Here is an 18,974-nt window from a genome sequence, read left to right as displayed (position 1 = left end):
CTAAGTTCCTCCAGAGGCAGGAGGCAGCCAGCACAGAGGGACTCTGAGGAGGCACAGAGACATACCCAATACTCTTACGTAATCTTCTGTAATACCAGAGAACCTCCTTCAAGGCCCAGATGATGCCATGTGCACATTTTATCACCTGCAAAGGCTAAGAGTATATATAATAGGTATTTAGTAACTATTTATTAAATAAATGAATATAAGATGGGAAAAAATGAGCCAAGAATGGACCATCTAAGTCAAAAGAGTCACCTCTACTCTTAACATTATTCCTGCTTTAGCTATCACAGTAGCAAACTAGTTAACATAAGACCAGTCAAGCTAGTGATTTAATAAATTCCAGCGTAAGTCATAGTCGTGTTAGTAAATAACATCATCAAACATTTACTGTGAAAGCTAAAGCAGTTAACACAGAGAGTTTCTCAGTGGCCCCAATTTGAAACAATCGGATAGCATGAAAGGAATTTAAACAAATATTCATATTATATATAAATGTGGGTACAGCATTTATACAGTATTCTCTCCAATATCTAGCTACCTTATGCAATGATGTGCAATAACGGCAAGTATAATATTCAAACAAATATAAAAACAAGGCAATAATAAAAAAGAGTTAATCATTTTTACAACAGCCTAAGAATGGATGGTCTGGCCACTTAGACTGATACATAAATTTGCATGCAGGCCAATTTGTATTAGACTAAATGAATTCTGTAAAAATAATATGAGGGATCCCTGGGTGGCTCAGCAGTTTAGCGCCTGCCTTTGGCCGCAATCCTGGAGTCTCGGGATCGAGTCCTGCATCGGGCTCCCAGCATGGAGCCTGCTTCTCCCTCTGCCTGTGTCTCTGCCCTCCTCTCTCTCTCTCTCTCTCATGAATAAATAAAAAATAAAATAAATAAAAGTAATATGACGTTTTGTGGAGGATGGTTTTAAATGAACATATTTGTCTAGTGTCTGAATGTATAGCAGTGTGTGATTGAAAAGAAAAACAAATGTTTTTGAGAAATGAATTAATTTCTTAAAACAGATTTGAACTGGATAAAGTTCTTTTTTAGTATTTTTCTTCATTTTCATTTTGTACCTGTTAAAACAATAATACTAGTTTTTAGAAAATCTCTTTATTAAAGTTATGTAAAGAGTAGCATGAGTGGCTTTTAAATCCAAAACTAAGCTTCGACCTTCTCTCCTTAGGAAAAATGTTGTGAAAACCAGGCCATCTGCTGAGGTACCAAGTTACATTTGGCCCTCAGAATGTGTTTGACATGCTCTGTTTTAGACTCTGTTGGATTATTAGCCCACAAAACAAGTTCACCTTGATCTTTTATGTTAAACATAAAGTAGCTCAGGGACAAAATTTGACATAAACCTATGACGCTTCCATCTAAAGAAGGCAGAAATAAAACGGAGCTGTGGGCTAGATTACAATAAAACATCAGAAGCGCCAGAAACACAAGTCTTGAAGCTCCATCAGTAAGGAAATATGGCAAGCGCCTCTCCTGAACAGAATCAAAATCACTGCTCAGCTGTAAACAACAGCAACATGCTGATGCAGGGCAACCTCCCCACCCTGACCTTATCTGGGAAGATCCGAGTGACAGTTACTTTCTTCCTTTTTCTTCTCTCTACAATTTTTAATGCTTCTTTCTTGTTGAAACTTCAGAAGTGGACTCAAAAGAAAGAGAAAGGGAAGAAGCTCTCGAGAATGAAAGTGCTTTTAAAACATCTGACCTTGGCCAACCTGTTGGAGACCCTGATTGTCATGCCACTGGATGGAATGTGGAACATTACAGTCCAATGGTATGCTGGAGAGTTCCTCTGCAAAGTCCTCAGCTATCTGAAGCTTTTCTCCATGTATGCCCCAGCCTTCATGATGGTAGTGATCAGCCTGGACCGCTCCCTGGCCATCACGAGGCCTCTAGCTATGAAAAACAATGGCAAGCTCGGACAGTCCATGATTGGCCTGGCCTGGCTCCTCAGTGGTATCTTTGCTGGACCACAGGTAAACCAGATCATGAACTTGTTAGCATATGGCAATCACAGATTTCCTATCTACACTTGAGTACTGTATGCAGCATTGCATATCAAAGGCAGTATTGTGGTATCTTGGAGAGCTTGGACTCAGGAGATTAGAGTGGAGTTTAATCCCGGCGCTGTTACCTTGGGCACATCTTTTAGCTTCTCTGGGTTTCAGTTCCTTCATTTATAAGATGGAGGTAATGCCTACTTTATGCAGCTTTCATGAAAATTAAATGAACAATGTATTAAAGTGCCTGGCATAATCTCTGGTATGTAGTAAATGCTCCTCAAAAAATGTAGCTATTGTCAAATTTGACCTCATCCCCATCTTATTCTTTCAACTAGTTTTCTTTTTTTTTTTTTTTTTAAGAATTTATTTATTTATTAATGAGAGGCAGAAAGAGAGGCAGAGACATAGAGGCAGAGAGAGAAGTAGGCTCCATGCAGGAAGCCCAATGCAGGACTCAATCCTGGGTCCCCAGGATCATACCCCAGGCTGAAGGCAGACGCTCAACCGCTGATACATCCAGGTGTCCCTCAACTAGTTTTCCATTCACTCTGATTAATACGGTAAATTGAGAGAATTTTTAGGAACTGTGAAATTTGCACAGGTAGGAAGTGTTTATAATCTGTGTCATTTGGGACTTCTTGAGGGAAACTATCCTGTCTTGTTGCAATTTAGAATGATTCTCAACTAGTATGTTGCTCTGTAGTTTGCAGCTGGGTGGGACTGAACAAAGAGGAAAAATAAGAATCCTGGACTATTGAAATTTGAATATTTCCCTGAGCTTGACTTGAGCTTATCTGGAAGTAGGCTAGACTACAACAGGCTGTTAGCAAAATTAAAATTGTTGGTGTAGGCACAGGCCCTCTGGTATAGGCAGATACCGCCCCAGATTGCTCTCATCAGAGGCAACCTGATTAATTGGCCTGCAGAATCTGTCTTTTTCAGCATTCATATCTCTGAAGAAAATGACACATTCTTACAGATGGCAAAGATCCTTTAATGACTGATAAATAAGTTGTCCCTAGACATACCCTGATGATGAACCCAGGGTACAAGGATGTGTCGAGAAGTAATGTCAAAGTTAACTAGAATGTTCCAAAAACTGGCCACTACAAATGGAAGTTATCTAGACATTCTAAATGAGCCAGGTGGTTAAAAAAAAAAATAAAGAAACAAAAACAAACAAAAAACCTGCCATGCAGAAACCACTAAATACATTAAAGCACCAGAAAGTTGGATTACCCAATTTTCCCACCAATTCCTCACTTAACTAATAGCTTTTGGATATTAGATCAATTTAATTAGGGTGTATTTTATGGCAGGAGAAATGGGAAATGCTAGTGTTTTGATTTCCCTGGAGAAAAGCATATTATAATGATTCTCACAGTGACTAAATATACAAGAATAGGTTTAGTAAATGTGTCTCTCCAAATGAGGCTATTTAGCCAAGGCTTATGCCTGAAGTTTCCATTTCATTTCTTTAAATTAAGAGTGCTCCTTACTTACTGGTTTTCTTGGGGAAGATAAGCAAGTTAGGCTCTTCACACTGAGTGTGATACTGAAACAAAGAAACAGCCCTCAAAGGAAATGTAATTCAGTTGTGGAGACAAAACTTATATAAAACTAATGCAACTATATACTAAACATTTTTTAAATCTATTACAAGTGTAAGAATAAGGAGAGATGAGTAAGAGTGGAAATGGGGAAGGAATGTTTTAAGGTTATAGGTAGGATACGTTGAGTCTTTTAAAATGAACAGTATTTGGATGGAAAAAATAAGTCAAAGATCACATGTACTTTTCAGCAAGAGTTGAAAAGTGTGCTTAATTTTCAGACTTCTCTGGCTGAAGTAAAAGATTGAGAGATAGGATGGCAGGAAATCAGATTTGGTGGTTGCTCCTTTTCTTCCACCTCATAGCACATTATTTGTCATAAAACATCATAATTATGCATTTGCTTGTCTTTGCTATTAAGGAATATACTCTAGAATGATGGAGACTCCATTAAGTTCAACTTAATTAATATTTACATTACCGAATAAGATAACTAGCAAAAATAGAAATTTAAAATGTTTGCATAATGTGATTTCTCTTCAGATCAAATAAATCCTTCACCTTTTCCTTAAACAAAAACTTCAGACGGATGAATCAGTGAATGGGGGTATGATGGACCTGTATTATAAAAGACAGTAATAATCATGGGGAAATTCTGAAATTAATGTGGGAACCATAAATCCTTTGTGAGTCCTGGGCAAGAAATAAAGTGATTTTTTAACAAAAATACTTTTAGAAAATTTACATAGACCCAAATAGACATGAGAGACAGAGAAATCTTTTCCAGCTTTTCTGGCAATGAGGTGATTAGGTTGGTGGCTAAAATAGTCTCAGAGAGAACTGATTGTAAGAGGGACGTTTCAAACAAAAAAACAAAGCTTGGCAACAAACTGGATTTAGGGAGTTAATAACCAGAGGGGTGTAAGCTACAGCTCCAATACTTTTAGCCAAGGGGTTTTAACAACCATTGAAATAGGCAGGTAGATTGAGAAAAGGAGTGTTTGCCTCTTTGTTTCTCTGTTTGTTTGACAGGGAAGGGAAGGCAGGCTCTGAAAGAGCTGAAAACATTTGCTTTAGGACATAATGTTACCAATATGAGGTCATTGTATAAGTACAGGTATTTGGAAAGTAAGTTAGGATACTGATGAAGGTCAGTTTATGATAATAACTGAAGTGCAAACCAATAACATCGGTCTCCCTTAAAGGACTGTCCCAGAGGCTATAAAAAATATATTGATTTATTAATTCAATTATTTTCATCTAAGTATATGACAGCAATAATAGAAAGGTAGTGTCAAATACTTGTCTATCTTGATGTAGTAAAAAGAAAATATGAAATTAAATTTGAATTGTTTAGGATGTTCATGTAATAGCCTGACCTCAAATACATTACTCTTCCTGAGAGATTTATGTGAAGATGGGCCACAGAAAATAATGGTATTATTTTATGGTGTAACACATGACTCATCCTTACTTTCAGCAGCCGATTAAATTTATAAAGCACTTTACTGAAGTTTCCTGAAAAAGCCCATTCTATGCAGTACATTATAGCCATGTACATATTATCCCTATCCAGTGCATCAGAGAATGTACAAAGAAGTTTGAGAGCAGTGGCAGGCAAATACTTCTGGCAGTAACCCAAAGTAAGACATCTGTACCACATACAGACCTTGAGAAAATATTTCATAAAATAAATATTCAACTGTGTTTCATTTCATTCTTTAATGTTGATTGCAACTAACCAATGGGTACAATCTGCAGTTCAAAAACAACAGTCTGCAGGGATTCATTGACTTTCCCAGGGTCAGTTGGGTTGTTGGACTCATGCCTTTTTATTAAGTCTAGGTTTTCTTTTTATTATAGCTCTCTGCTTTCTCTCTGAATAGAAGAGGTTTTTAATTCCACGACTAATGCTTACATATATTAAATGGGGAGGATAAGAGATTGAAAGGGCACATTTCTGTTTCTAGACTGGCACATACCAAGCCCTCCTCATGCTTCACCATGTAGTGGAATGAGCCCATTGACAAAGGTGCATCCTGTAGGCTAATTTACACTGAAAGGAAGACTTTAATCATCATCCTCTGGTGCATATATTAATCATCTATTACTTGAGTAATTCTATGATGGTTTGAGGATATATTTTCAGAAGTTTCAGCATAGCATAACTGAACTTTCAATTTTTTTCTTAGTAAATGGAATTTTTTAAAAAGCAAAATTCTATCTGGAGTCCCAATACATGAAACATATAAGTGGAGCTATTCTTGTTGAAGAAGGATAAGAGAGGCCAGTCTTCTGCTTGGGCATTCACTAGCCCCGTTCATGGTCTCTGAAGACCTTAGATCTCCTGCAGCAAAGCTTGGAAGGCAATGGAATAGTAGAAATGGCATGAGTATGGGTTTTAAACAAAGTTGGTTTCAAATCTCAATGCTGTCTCTTACTATCTCTGTGGCTCTGAGTAAATCACTTAACTAAATTTAAAAGAATAATGGTGAAGAATAAATTGTAAAGAATAAGATACATAAACTCACCTAGGACAAGAATTTATAATTGGACATTCCATTAATGTTCATTCCTTCCCCTCCGCCTGTTTTCACTCCTTTTATTCATAATAGAGTTTTTGAAGTCAGGAGGGAAAATAACAGGAAATATGAGTATAAAAACTACATGATTCTTTAAGGGACAGCAAAGATAATTGCTTATATGAAGATTGATTATTTCTAATTTCTCAAATTATAGCATTCATTGTGACTGATAAGTCAGTTTAGCCAAACTACCTCCTAGTCATCAGGCTATCCTACTCATTCTGAAAGCTATATATGCCAAAGCATAATTATTTAAGTCTTGAAGGTATTATTTGTAACAGTAATATAAGGATGAATGGAAGAGGGACACCTGAGTGGCTCAGTGGTTGAGTGTCTGCCTTTGGCTCAAGTCATGATATCAGGGTCCTGGGATCGAGTCCTGCATCAGGCTCCCTACAGGGAGTCTGCTTTTCCCTCTGCCTATGTGTCTGCCTCTCTCTCTGTGTCTCTCATGAATAAATAAATAAAATCTTCAAAAGAAAAAAAAGATGGATGGAAGGAAGAGTGAGGGATAAAGAGGGAAAGAGAGAGCAAGTAAAGAAAAAGGAAGGAAAGGAAGGGACAAACATGAAAGGAAATCTGCCTTAAAACCATGTGTGGTTAGGCTGGTAAGTGCATGTTGAGGAGAAAACATTTCCTGAATTAGGTGTGTTTATATCTAATCAAAAATCATATGGTTTCCAATGGCAATCATCTCCCACCACAAGAATCATTTGCAGAAGTTCATACCACTAGTTTTTCTGTGTTAACTGGAGGATTACATGCTGACAGGATTTAAATTCTATCATTAACCCAGGTTGGAAGGCAAGATAGATGAGACGTCCTTTGGTCTTTGGTGTAAAGATATGTGATCTGAAGCTGTATAGAGGCTTGCCTTGACACACAGAATGCACCTGATAGGACTAGAATGCACTTCTGAACTTGACAGGCAGCTTAAATTCAACAAATACTCAACACACATATACAATATGCCAAGAACTATACTAGAACATAGAGTAGCATGCTAATAACATAAATAACACCAATAAACATAAATAAATAACAACGATAATGATGATGGTGATGACAAATATTGAAGACATAAATATGTGTCAAGAATTGTGCTAAATCCTTTTGCTGCACTATTTCATATAAGGCTCCCCCAAACCCTATATATTGTATACAGTTATTATCTTGATTTTATTCACACAGAAACTAAGATTAAGAAAATTATATAAAATGCCCATGATTACTGTCTAGTAAGTGCAGGTGTCAGTACCAATTAACTCCATACCCAGAGCTATTGGCTACTACACTGGATCACACTACACAATATCGTCTATTTCCTTTATTCTTGTAGGAGGCTAGAGAAGGAAAAGGCAGGAAAGTCTTAAATTGAGAACAGATAGTTAAGAGCTATCAGGAAAAAAACACATGGTAAACATTTATAAATGTATAAATAAATATATATGAATACACGTTTATAAGTTGTGTGTCTTGAAATTTTTATAAAAATAACGGTTGTGGTTATTACTTATATGGCACTACGTGCCAGGCATTTTTCTAAATGCTTTGCAAGCATTAACCCATTTAGCTGTCTTGCCAGCTCCTAGAAGTAAATACTACTAATATCTCCTATTTTATAGATGAGAAAGTTGAAGCACATCATCTAAAGATAATTACAACGGGAAAAGATTTGGTGATAACGTAGCCTGGGGTAAGGTGAGGGTGAAGACAATAAGAAGCATCTGCAAATGACTGTAAAGAAGAAAAACAGATTGTTCTCGTTTATGGCAAAATAAAGCAAATACTTATGAGACCTGGGGCCAAGGATAAGAAAGAAGAAACTAAGAAATTAAAGAATTATAATCCAAAGACAAAAAACAAAACACTGAAGTAAAATGGATCTCTATATTAATCATTCTAATGAACGTGGATTTCGAGCACAAAATAAACTGAACCTAGCCTAAAACAATTCAAGGGCGAGTAAGATTCTGTGTTACTGTCACACTCTTCTGTATCACTCTTTTAGAACTTACAACAATCTACCTTGTGTGACAGGTGTCACATACATGCTTTAGCTCCCCTACCAAATTTAAATTCTCTGATAGCAGGATATATCTGGTTCATCTTTTATGACAGAGAGCACCAGGATAGTTTTTCATCAAGAAGGTGCTTTAACAATAAGCATTTGGGCCACCTGCTTGGCTCAGTCAGTTAAGCAACCAATTCTTAATTTTGGCTCTGGGTCATGATCTCAGAGTTGTGAGATCAAGTCCTGTGGTGGGCTCTGCACTGGGTGTAGAGCCTGCTTAAGATTCTCTCTTTCTCTTCTTCTGCCCCTCCCCACTATGCACTTGCTCTCTTGAAAATAATAATAATAATAATAATAATAATAATAATAATGAAGAAGAAGAAGAGGAAGAAGAAGAAGAAGAAGAAGAAGAAGAAGAAGAAGAAGAAGAAGAAGAAGAAGAAGAAGAAGAAGAAGAAGAAGGAGAAGAAGAAGAATATTGAGGGAAGCCTGAGTGGGTCAGTGGTTGAGTATCTGCCTTTGGCTCAGGGCATGATCCTGGAGGTCCTGGGATCCAGTCCCACATCCCGCTCCTTGCAGGGAGTCTGCTTCTCCCTCTGTCTGTCTCTGTCACTCCTTCTGTGTCTCTCATGAATAAGTAAATAAAATCTTTTTTAAAATTGAATTATAAAGTATATTAAATAAAGATATTAAAGATAACCATTAGTTCAAATCATAGCACTTAATTTGTCATTTTACTGAAAGTTTCATAATGATTTAAAAACATGAAATATTAAAGTGAAAATGTGGCAGAGTAGTGCAGAACACAAAGTCAACTTGGTTCATCTGGGTCCAAGGATGGTTGGGAAGATGGGGAAAGAAGTAGCTAAGGTTTTAAAGAAATACTAGATTCTCAGGTTCTATGTGAAGTAACCCAAAGACTTCAACTCACAACATCTGTTGGATCAAATTCAAAACTGAGTTTTAAATAAGGGCAGGTTGCAAGGCAGTATAGAAAATTTAAATGGTTCCTTCGTGATGTGGAAAAAGTGGATTGTAAAGTAGAATCAATTGAAGTGGTGTTGGAGTTTCTGAACTTTAAATTTGATGATATGGTCATTGGGCGCTCTCTAGTGGATTAATTTAAAAATAACTGTTTTGCCCTTGAAAAAAGATCTGAAACTGAAAATCAACATTTTAATTACAAATAAAAGATTCAGCATTATGTTTTATATTACGTTTACTTATATTTTATTTATGGTATGTTATATTTATACCTTTTAAAAATCTTCTACTCTACAAGCAAAGAAAGGAAATACAGCATTTTTTTAAGGCACACTTAACTCCCATTCCAATGCCCCAAAGAGGAAAGAAATCCGGGGCCTGCTGATTAATTAAGCTAAATTAAAATTTATTAATTGAGTCAGAAACTTTTAAAAGTCAATACTGTCTCTCATTTGCTTAAAATTTTTTAAAATCCTGTAACATTTTTGTTTTAATTTATTTGCTATTAATTTTACAGTGCTTGGGCATGCTTTTCATTTTAATAATGTGTCACAGTAAAAGGAAGTTTCTCAGTGGAGAAACTTAGAAATGACTGGATAACAAGTGTGCTTCATAAATGGGGAAGGAATGAGTAAGTAGACACTTATCATTAGAACTTGTTTTTGACAACTACTTGAAACATTTCTTAAGTAGTTGATTCAATTTGTGATTTTAAAAAACATAATTTAATACTTAATGAAAGGTTGCAATAATCATGAAGACTTCTGGAATAGCTTTCCTTCAGCTTCCCCAATATTAACATTTTACTGCATCCATTTATTTGCTTTGTTTCATATATACATTTTTTTCCGAACTGTTTAAAAGTGAATCCAGATATGATGTCCCTTTAAAAAATACTTCAATGTGTTTTTTTCTGGCATATACCCACATTACAAGTATCAAAATCAGGAAATTAGCACTGAAAAAATATGATTATTTAATCTATATAACTTATTCATATCTCACCAAATGTCCCAATAATGTCCCTTTTAACAAAAGAAAATCCAAGATTATGCATTCAATTCAGTTGCCACATCTTCTTAGCCTCCTTTAAATTAGAACCATTCCTCAGTCTCTCTTTGTGTTTCACAACATTGACATTTTTTAAGAGTATAGGCCACTTATTTTGTAGAATACCCCTCTATTTGAGTTTGTCTGATGTTTTCTCATGGTTAAATTTAAGTTATGCACTTTAAACAGAAATACCAAAGTAGTGGTGGTGAATACTTCTCAATGCGTTATATAAGGAAGCAGCTGCTGTCCAATGGTTCCATTATTGGCAATGTTAATTTAATCATTTGGTTATTTTTGTACTGTCAAGTTATTAATTTACTCTTCATAATGACTAAGTAACTTGCAGGTATATATTTAGAAATTATATAAATATCCTGCTTTACTCAAAATTCGCCCATGTTTTTACTATCCATTGATGATTCTTACCTGAATCACTTATCATTACCATTCAGTAATCACTACTTTCATTATTCCTAATACATTTATTAGTTTGCTTTCTATAATAAATAGGTTCTTTCCCCTCTCCTCATTTCTTTGTTGTTATTGTTTCATAATTTATATCAGCGTGGACTCAAGGATTCTTACTTTATTCAATGGTTAATCATGCCTTTTTATCAGGGTTTGGTTTTTTGGTGTTTGGGTTTTGTTCTCAATGCTTGTGCTGTCCCAGATTTGGCCAATGGGAGTTCTTTCAAGGTGGCTCCAGACCTCTTTGGACATGCTCCATTATTCTTTTAGTACTTTTGCATTTTGGGCACAAGCTGTTCCAAGCACCTGTTGTAGTTTGTCTATGCCAGCCTTGAGAATCATTCACTTTTCCAATGAGCTCTGGTGCTCTTTGATAGAGAATGGTATTTAGACAACGAAATCCAGGTACAAAATGTGTTTATTGCTACTAGGATGTTCCTAGCCTCCTAGAAGACAAAGCTACAAAATAAACACACACACACACACACACACACACACACACACACACGTACATAAATATACCTAGAAATATTTCTTACTTTTTATGCAGGTGTATAGGACTCCATTGTGTGGTCCACCCCATTTTATTCAGCTACTGTTCTATGTTATTTTCAAGTTTTTCAATTACAAACAATAACAACCTTGTGCCTATGTATTTTCATATAATGGAGGTAGGAGTGTATCTTCTGAGTAAATACCTGGATGTCAGATTGCTGGGTCAAAGGTAAATGCATATATAGATATGTCACTTATTGCCAAATTCTTCTCCATAGGGGTTGTGCCAATTTGCATTCCCACTAAGCAGTGTGGGAGAGTATCTATTTCCCCACAATCCGCCCTCATATGAGAATGTGTTGCTATTTTTCATTTTTGCCAATTTTGAGAATGAAAAATGCCATTTCAGTATAGCCTTAACCGGCATTTTTTTTAATCACAAATGAGGTTGAACATCTTTTCATATGCCAAAGGGGACTGCTATATCTTTTTTTGTGAATAGCCTATTCATGTCTTTTGACCATTTTAATGGGGTTTTCTGTCTCAAAAAAGTAAAATTTAAATATGTATTTGGGGGGCACATTCTAACCACTGGACACAGTTTTGGGTGCTGCAGATACAATGATAGACAAAATCACTTGCAAAAACTTTACTCAGCATAATTATATCTGATAATGAAATACAAACAGAATTTAAATCCTTGGTTGATGATTGTTCTGCTAGTTTGAAATAATTTCGAAAAAAAATAAAATCCTATAGATTCATTCACATTATCCAAATATATTTTAAGTTAAGATCCATTTACAACTTTTTACTGAAGGGTCAAAAGGATAGTATCAAGAAGCTGAGCCCTTGCTTTCGGTAACATGTTCAAAGGCCTGCAGAAGACAAAAGGAAAAAGCTTTCAAGAAAATATGCAAATAGTGTTTGAAAGAAAGTAATGCCACTCTCTAATTTTTTTTTCTTTTCTCATACAGTTGTACATCTTCAGGATGATCCACTTAGCAGATAGCTCTGGACAGACAGAGGGTTTCTCCCAATGTGTAACACACTGCAGTTTTCCACAATGGTGGCATCAAGCCTTTTATAACTTCTTCACCTTCAGCTGCCTCTTCATCATCCCTCTTTTCATCACGTTAATCTGCAATGCAAAAATCATATTTACTCTGACACGAGTCCTTCATCAGGATCCCCATGGTACGTATTTCTTAGATTTGGTGTTCATTGTGGGTAAACAGATTTTAACAGCAATGTTCACAGCAGAGTGGCATGTACAAGGTGCCAGATACTGTTCAAAGCAGTTTGCATATTTAATACAGTAACTCCAAGAGCTAATACTTATATTATACTTTTACTATCCTCAGTTTACAGATGAAGTAATTTGGTATCTCCCAATGTTCCAAAGTTGTACCGTGAAATTAAAAATGAAATAACAATTTTCTCATTTTACCCAAGATACGAATTGGCAAATTGCTCCTGCTGGGCCACCACAACACTATGCCAAACGCCTGATTTCTAGAATACCACAAAGCACGCCTCGTCAAATGGTAGTCAAAGACTTGCTAAGGTTAAGCTGTTCCATTTCCCACTCAGATCCCCTTTTCCACACAACATAACTGTATACATGTATGCATGTGTGTCTTGTGTGAAATGCTCTTGAATATGGAGTTGACTCTTTCATCTGAATCTTCACAGCTGTGGTTGTACCTTTTTTGCTTCAGTAATCCAGAGTAGTCTCGAAAACTAAATTTATGAATTTGCTAATTAAACGTGGCTATATTGGCCTGACGTCCAAAAGACATGTTTTCAATGGCATGGTGCATAGTTAAACGTGGTACAACTTAACAGGAAAATCATCTTAATTACTGTAGCATGATTACTAATCTCAGCAGATATTTTCTCAAGGAAATAATTGTGGAAATGCTCTATAATAAATACTTGAGCAGTTCCCAGCACAAAATGGGTATTTGATACTTCTTAAGTATACAAAAACATTTGCCCTCAAAATCTTATCCCAGAGAATTTCAGTTCTATAAGGGATATCTAAGAAGGCCATATGGAGAATAAGAAGATAAATCCCAAATAGGGATTAATCTGAAGAAATGTGAGCTAGGCAGAAGCAGAGAAATAAAACAGCAGAGGCAAGGAGCAATAGTTCAATATTACTAACACAGATTTAGTTAATTAATCTTTTCTCTATTCAACCAATATGTATTAACTACTCAATATTGCTGGAAATGGTGATAGATGTGGATACCGCAGTGGATAAAACAGCCCACTAACTATCCTGCTTTCATGGAGTCTACAGTCTTGCAGAAGACGGTATAACAGTAAACCAATAATGATATGTGATGATATTTCAAAAGAGGTCGAAGGACAGTTATAGGAGGTTGAACATTTTTTCAGATTCAGCCCCTGTGCTAAGCCAAGATGCTTTCCTAAATGTGTCCATTCCTATTGATTGCTTTATTACTTATATCATTAGAGTTTACAGATACTGAGGATTAAATGAAATAATGTGTGAAAAGAACAAGGCCCATAGCAAGGTACACAGTAAATGATAATTAGGTTTGTATGACAGAAATCCATAACCTACCTGTTCTCAATAAATTACTGACTTTAACATTTGTAGTCAAAAATTAATTTTATAATTAAAACATCATGCACGCAAATGTTTTCATCCATATTTCCATTCTTTTGTGATCAGTGAATAAGAAGTTGCAAAATGGTTGCTTCTGAATAGCATGATCTATGTCCCTCATGAAACATACAGCATGGGAAAGGCATTTTTTGCTTCAAAATAGCAGTTCTGGCGTATGAAATACAAGAACAGATTTTGAGCACTTTAAAACTGCAGTTAAGAACTATGTGCTAAATTTCATGCAAGCAGCCTGTGAGTGTCAAAAATTCCATTAAACCCTAGTGAATTTACACACACACACACCATATGTGACAAACACACACACCTCACATACACCACACAGATGGCACACATACAAACTTCACACATACATCACCCACACACCTACATGTGGACTTTAAGTGATTTACTGATATGAAAAGGGAAATTGTTTTGAATATCATAGAGAGAAGCACATGGTTGAGAAAGATAATTTTGGACATACACTTTCATCCATACGTGATTCTTATTATCTTTACTGTCAGAGATAGTAAGTATGGTTCTGTGTAAACACACAATTCAATTTAGCTCAACTTTAGTCTACTCTCAAATTTATGTTTTAAGAGTTTGAGTACCCATACATTTCAAATCCAAATTATTTGGTGGAAATTTATTTTTAAGAACACTGCTATCTTTTAATCTTTTCTATTTGTTATGTGACATAGGGGAAAACTTGGAATATTAAACATTAAAGAAAATTTTCAAACAAATTTTCATTATGAAAAATATTGGAATTTGTTCCCTATTCCATTAATTAGTTTGAATTAGTGAATCTCTCTTTCTTTTTTTCCATGTTGGTTTTGTAATAAAACTGGTCTTTAAATATCTACTTTTTTCTCTATCTAACAGAATTACAACTGAATCAGTCCAAGAATAATATACCAAGAGCTCGGCTGAGGACCTTGAAAATGACAGTTGCATTTGCCACTTCGTTTACTGTGTGCTGGACTCCCTACTATGTTCTAGGAATTTGGTACTGGTTTGATCCTGAAATGTTAAACAGGGTGTCAGATCCAGTAAATCACTTCTTCTTTCTTTTTGCTCTTTTAAATCCATGCTTTGATCCACTTATATATGGATATTTCTCTCTGTAATTGATAGTCTATGTAGGAAGCCATATAAAGAAGAGCAAGGTGGTAAATTTCATCAAATGGAATAATAAACACAAAGGTCGCAGCACATTTACGGATAAACAGAGTTTAAGATTATATTAACATCCTTTTTCTTTTTGAAAACACATTGTCAGAAACTCAAATGCAAATAAAAATCACAAACACAAAGAAAAAGAAAATTCAAGAAAAATAATAAAATATTCCCTCATAATCATAAACTTCTGAATTCAAGAAAAATAATAAAATATTCCCTCATAATCATAAACTTCTGAATTAATCTGTCCCCTTTCTGGGCTTCTATAACACATTACATAGGTTTCTTATTACTTTCTCCTTGTCTAATTATGTATAAAAATTTTAAATAGCCATGGCCTAAGGCATCGAGATTCCAAAAAGTAAGGCTGAGGGCTGCCTGGGTGGCTCAGAAGTTTAGTGCCACCTTCAGCCTAGGGTGTAATCCTGGAGACCAGGGATGGAGTCCCACGTCGGGCTCCCTGCATGGAGCCTGCTTCTCCCTCTGCCTGTGTCTCTGCCTCTCTCTCTCTCTCTCTCTCTCTCTCTCTCTCTCTCGTATAAATAAATTTTTTAAAAAATTTTTAAAAAAGACAAAAAGTAAGGCTGGGAATCTACAACACAGCCTCAACCTAGGCATGCCTTTAAGAGTGTTTTTTCCAAGGAGCCTAGCAGCAGTTATATCTTATGCTCCAATAATACGCAAAGCACAGAAAATTTCCCTGTCCATAGGATCAATTTTCCTTCCTCTGGTTAAAAAAATGCAACAAATATAATTTTTTCTTTGATTTCAAAAGCATTCTGAAGTTTTAAGTATTCAGCAACCAACTCACCAACCATTTCACCAATGTGATAAAACTTACAAGTAGTTCTCCTTTATCCCAGTCTTTATCCCAGTGGAACAGTGTGAAGCGCCTTCATAAAAAGAGGAGGGGTAGAGGGATTAGTATTTGGACAAAGGTTAGAACATTCCTCTAGGCTGTAGTCAGGGGAGTTCGTGGTGATTACCTGTAGTAATAACATTGTTTTTAATACAATCAAGAAAAGATTGATTATGTTTTATATATAATATGCACTCTATTTAATATGAGAGATTTTTTCCATCTTCTGATTTTACTAAATCTATAATCCAAAAGTCACTGAGAAAAACAAATCAAGCAAATGCACAAGTGAAAAGATATTTGATACATAAGAAGCACACTGAAAATGACAGTGTGCTTTAATATATACAGGTCAAAGAAATCAACAAAGTATTGAGAAAAGGAAAAGAAAATTTGTAAATGGTAAGTAACACTTACTGATATTCACATTAAGTGATGGTTTTCAAAATATACGGGCACAAACCTCTTTTAATTCAGGCCTGTTTCTACCTGTTCCATGAAAAAAGGGGAGGATGAAAATTAGGAAACTGCAATATACACAATGAAAAAAGTTTATAAAGAACTTTAAAGAAATTCAGCCATCCTTTAACTTCTTCCTAAAAAATAGGTAAAATACTATTATATTCATATGAGGTATGTAGTGCCACCCAAAGACAAAATGCAATTTCCAATTTTCTAGGGCATAGAGAACTGTGGAAAGTAAATTACTAATTAGACTAACGTAGTCTTTCCTTATTTTTCTCTTCTCATACATATTCTTCAGTGTAGTTGTGTGTGTATGTTGTGTGTTTCCACAGCCTATATTATTTTCTAATTTCCACTTCCACTAATCTGTTTGTCACCATTCAGCTCCTTCCTTCTACTCTTTCATTCATATTTTCTTTTTTACTAAGCCCATACCTTTAATTCATCAATCCATGTGCCAACTCTACAGTTGAATTGGTCAAGGCTCAATTCAAGGCATCGAGAAACATATAATGTTTTGAAATGCTCAAAATTAACTTTTAAGGCATGTATATTGATACCAAGATTTAATAGTTCTACCAAATGACACAATAATATTGGTAAGTCACAACAAAACCAATTTTCTTCTTTAATCTTTATCATATACTTATTCCTAATTTGATACAATTCTTACTTCCAGACTTAAAGGCAAAACAACAAACATATAAACATATATAAGATATGATTTAAGGGCTTTATTAGATATGTGTTTAATGAACACATGCCAGCTTGGCTCTTAGAATCTCCAGAAATTGTTCTATTTAGATATACTCTCAGGCATTTTTTGATACTAACTAAAGGGCTATTCAAAATTTGGTGCAGGGGTTAGTAACCTATGGTCCATGCACAAAATTATATTTCAATGCAACTGTTTTTCTTTTATTTCTATTTGTATTATTTTATGCATTTAAAAACATTATCCTAAAAGACATTTATAGGCCAAACCAGACTGCCAAAGGAGCTCATGTCACAAAAAAGGTTGAGTTCCTTATTGATTTTGTATAAAAAAGCTTTTTACAATAAAATTTTATCAGAATGTATTCATTTGCTTATAAGCATGCATAATAATATTAATATTAGATTATTTCAATTTGATTACTCACCACTTCAGATTTAAAAATTTTTCTAAAGCTCAATATGTAATTAAAAACTTTTCAGAAATAAGTATATTATATAAATATAATATAAATTGAATTGTAATATAAATTATAATATGGATTTAAATTAAAATTTATAGCTCAAAAGGTAAATGTGGCTTTAAATTAAAGATATATACCATTCACAGAGACTATTCAATACATTTGATATTCTAGTCATTTACTCAATTTTCAATCATAACAAAAGATGAAGATTCCTTGTAAAAAAAAAAAAAGGATATATTCTGTAGAATGAATTCAGAATTCTATCTGGGTTGTCTCCTTTATGTAGCATATAAAATTGGGTATAGCTTGGGTTCCTCTTGCAAGTCAATTTAGTAAACAAATGACATAAATGAATGACAATGAATTGAACAAAGACTGCACTAATTCAATTTCAGCCTAAGAAACAGAGCTATAACAGCTGAGAAGGAAAAAAATAAACTATAAGAGAAATGGGTGTCATAAATATTACTTTCCAAGGACCATATATCAGTGTAAATGAGCTAGGAATGTCCTTAAAGTGACCTGGTCTCAGAATTTACTTTGTAGTCATAAAGAGATAATACTTATGGACAAGTTAAATATGTTTAGAATTTCACCTATTTTACCTGTAGCCTGGTTTCACATGTTGAGCCAACTCTTTGAGCTTGTCTAATTACTAAAAATTGTGTGCATAGAAAACTAAATAGAAGAATATAGTTGAGTTTAATCTCTAAGGTTAATTTAAATCTTCAATTTAATTGTTAGAGTTAAGTTCAAAAATCAAGTTTGAAACTATTAGCCTAATTTTCATAGTTATATAATTTATAAAATGTGTGTATAGGGGGATGCCTGGGTGGCTCAGCAGTTGAGCATCTGTCTGCCTTCGGCTCAGGGTATGATTCCGGAGTCCTGGGATCGAGTCCCGCATCAGGCTCCCTGCATGGAGCCTGCTTCTCCTCTGCCTGTGTCTCTGCCTCTCTCTCTCTTTGTGTCTCTCATGAATAAATAAATAAAATCTTTTTAAAAATAATATTAAATTAAATTAAATGTGTGTATAGGAACCATAGAAGAACATAATAAAAAGTACTGATATCGTTATTTCTGAGTGATTTTTAAAATCTTCTTTCTTGTGAATTCCTTTAATTCCAAATTTCCAAAGTGAACATATACTGCTTTTGTAATGAGAAAAAAAATAAATAAATGTTTTATGAGTGTGTGCTTGTATGACTTTTACATGTCACCCTCACTGTTAGAATGCTTTCTGCTGTCATAAACGTCAGACTAAAAGTGACACGTTTTCATCTCAGCTTATAGGACGTTCTTAGGTAAGCATGCAGAACTAGTTAACTCAGAGCTTGAAGTCATTTTCTCTGCCTCCACTGCGCTTACCTTTAGAAGCTAATTGCAATTCTAAGTCTCAAAGTCAGAAAGAAAGCATGGCTTCCCCTTTCCCAGAACTTTAAGCACTTCATCTTAAATT

General features: G+C 34.9%; 1 protein-coding gene and 1 long non-coding RNA gene across 2 annotated transcripts; one reads left to right on the top strand and one right to left on the bottom strand.

Annotated features, from left to right (window-relative positions):
* Positions 1–1,356: 1,356 nt before the first annotated feature.
* GNRHR (gonadotropin releasing hormone receptor) lies at positions 1,357–18,706 on the top strand. The gene is made up of 3 exons (XM_025435841.3): positions 1,357–2,008; positions 12,162–12,381; positions 14,714–18,706. Exons 1-3 carry the CDS (start codon positions 1,490–1,492, stop codon positions 14,956–14,958), a joined length of 984 nt encoding a protein of 327 aa, XP_025291626.1. The 5' UTR covers positions 1,357–1,489; the 3' UTR covers positions 14,959–18,706.
* On the bottom strand, positions 11,590–17,485 carry LOC112652329 (uncharacterized). The gene is made up of 4 exons (XR_007401721.1): positions 16,287–17,485; positions 15,852–15,903; positions 13,781–13,993; positions 11,590–12,325 (listed from the first exon to the last, which is right to left on the bottom strand). It is a non-coding gene; the product is annotated as an uncharacterized LOC112652329 (long non-coding RNA).
* Positions 18,707–18,974: the final 268 nt, after the last annotated feature.

This window comes from Canis lupus, chromosome 13 (assembly GCF_003254725.2).
Source record: "Canis lupus dingo isolate Sandy chromosome 13, ASM325472v2, whole genome shotgun sequence".
Taxonomy (NCBI): Eukaryota; Metazoa; Chordata; class Mammalia; order Carnivora; family Canidae; genus Canis; species Canis lupus.
This window is presented reverse-complemented; position numbering and strand designations above follow the sequence as displayed.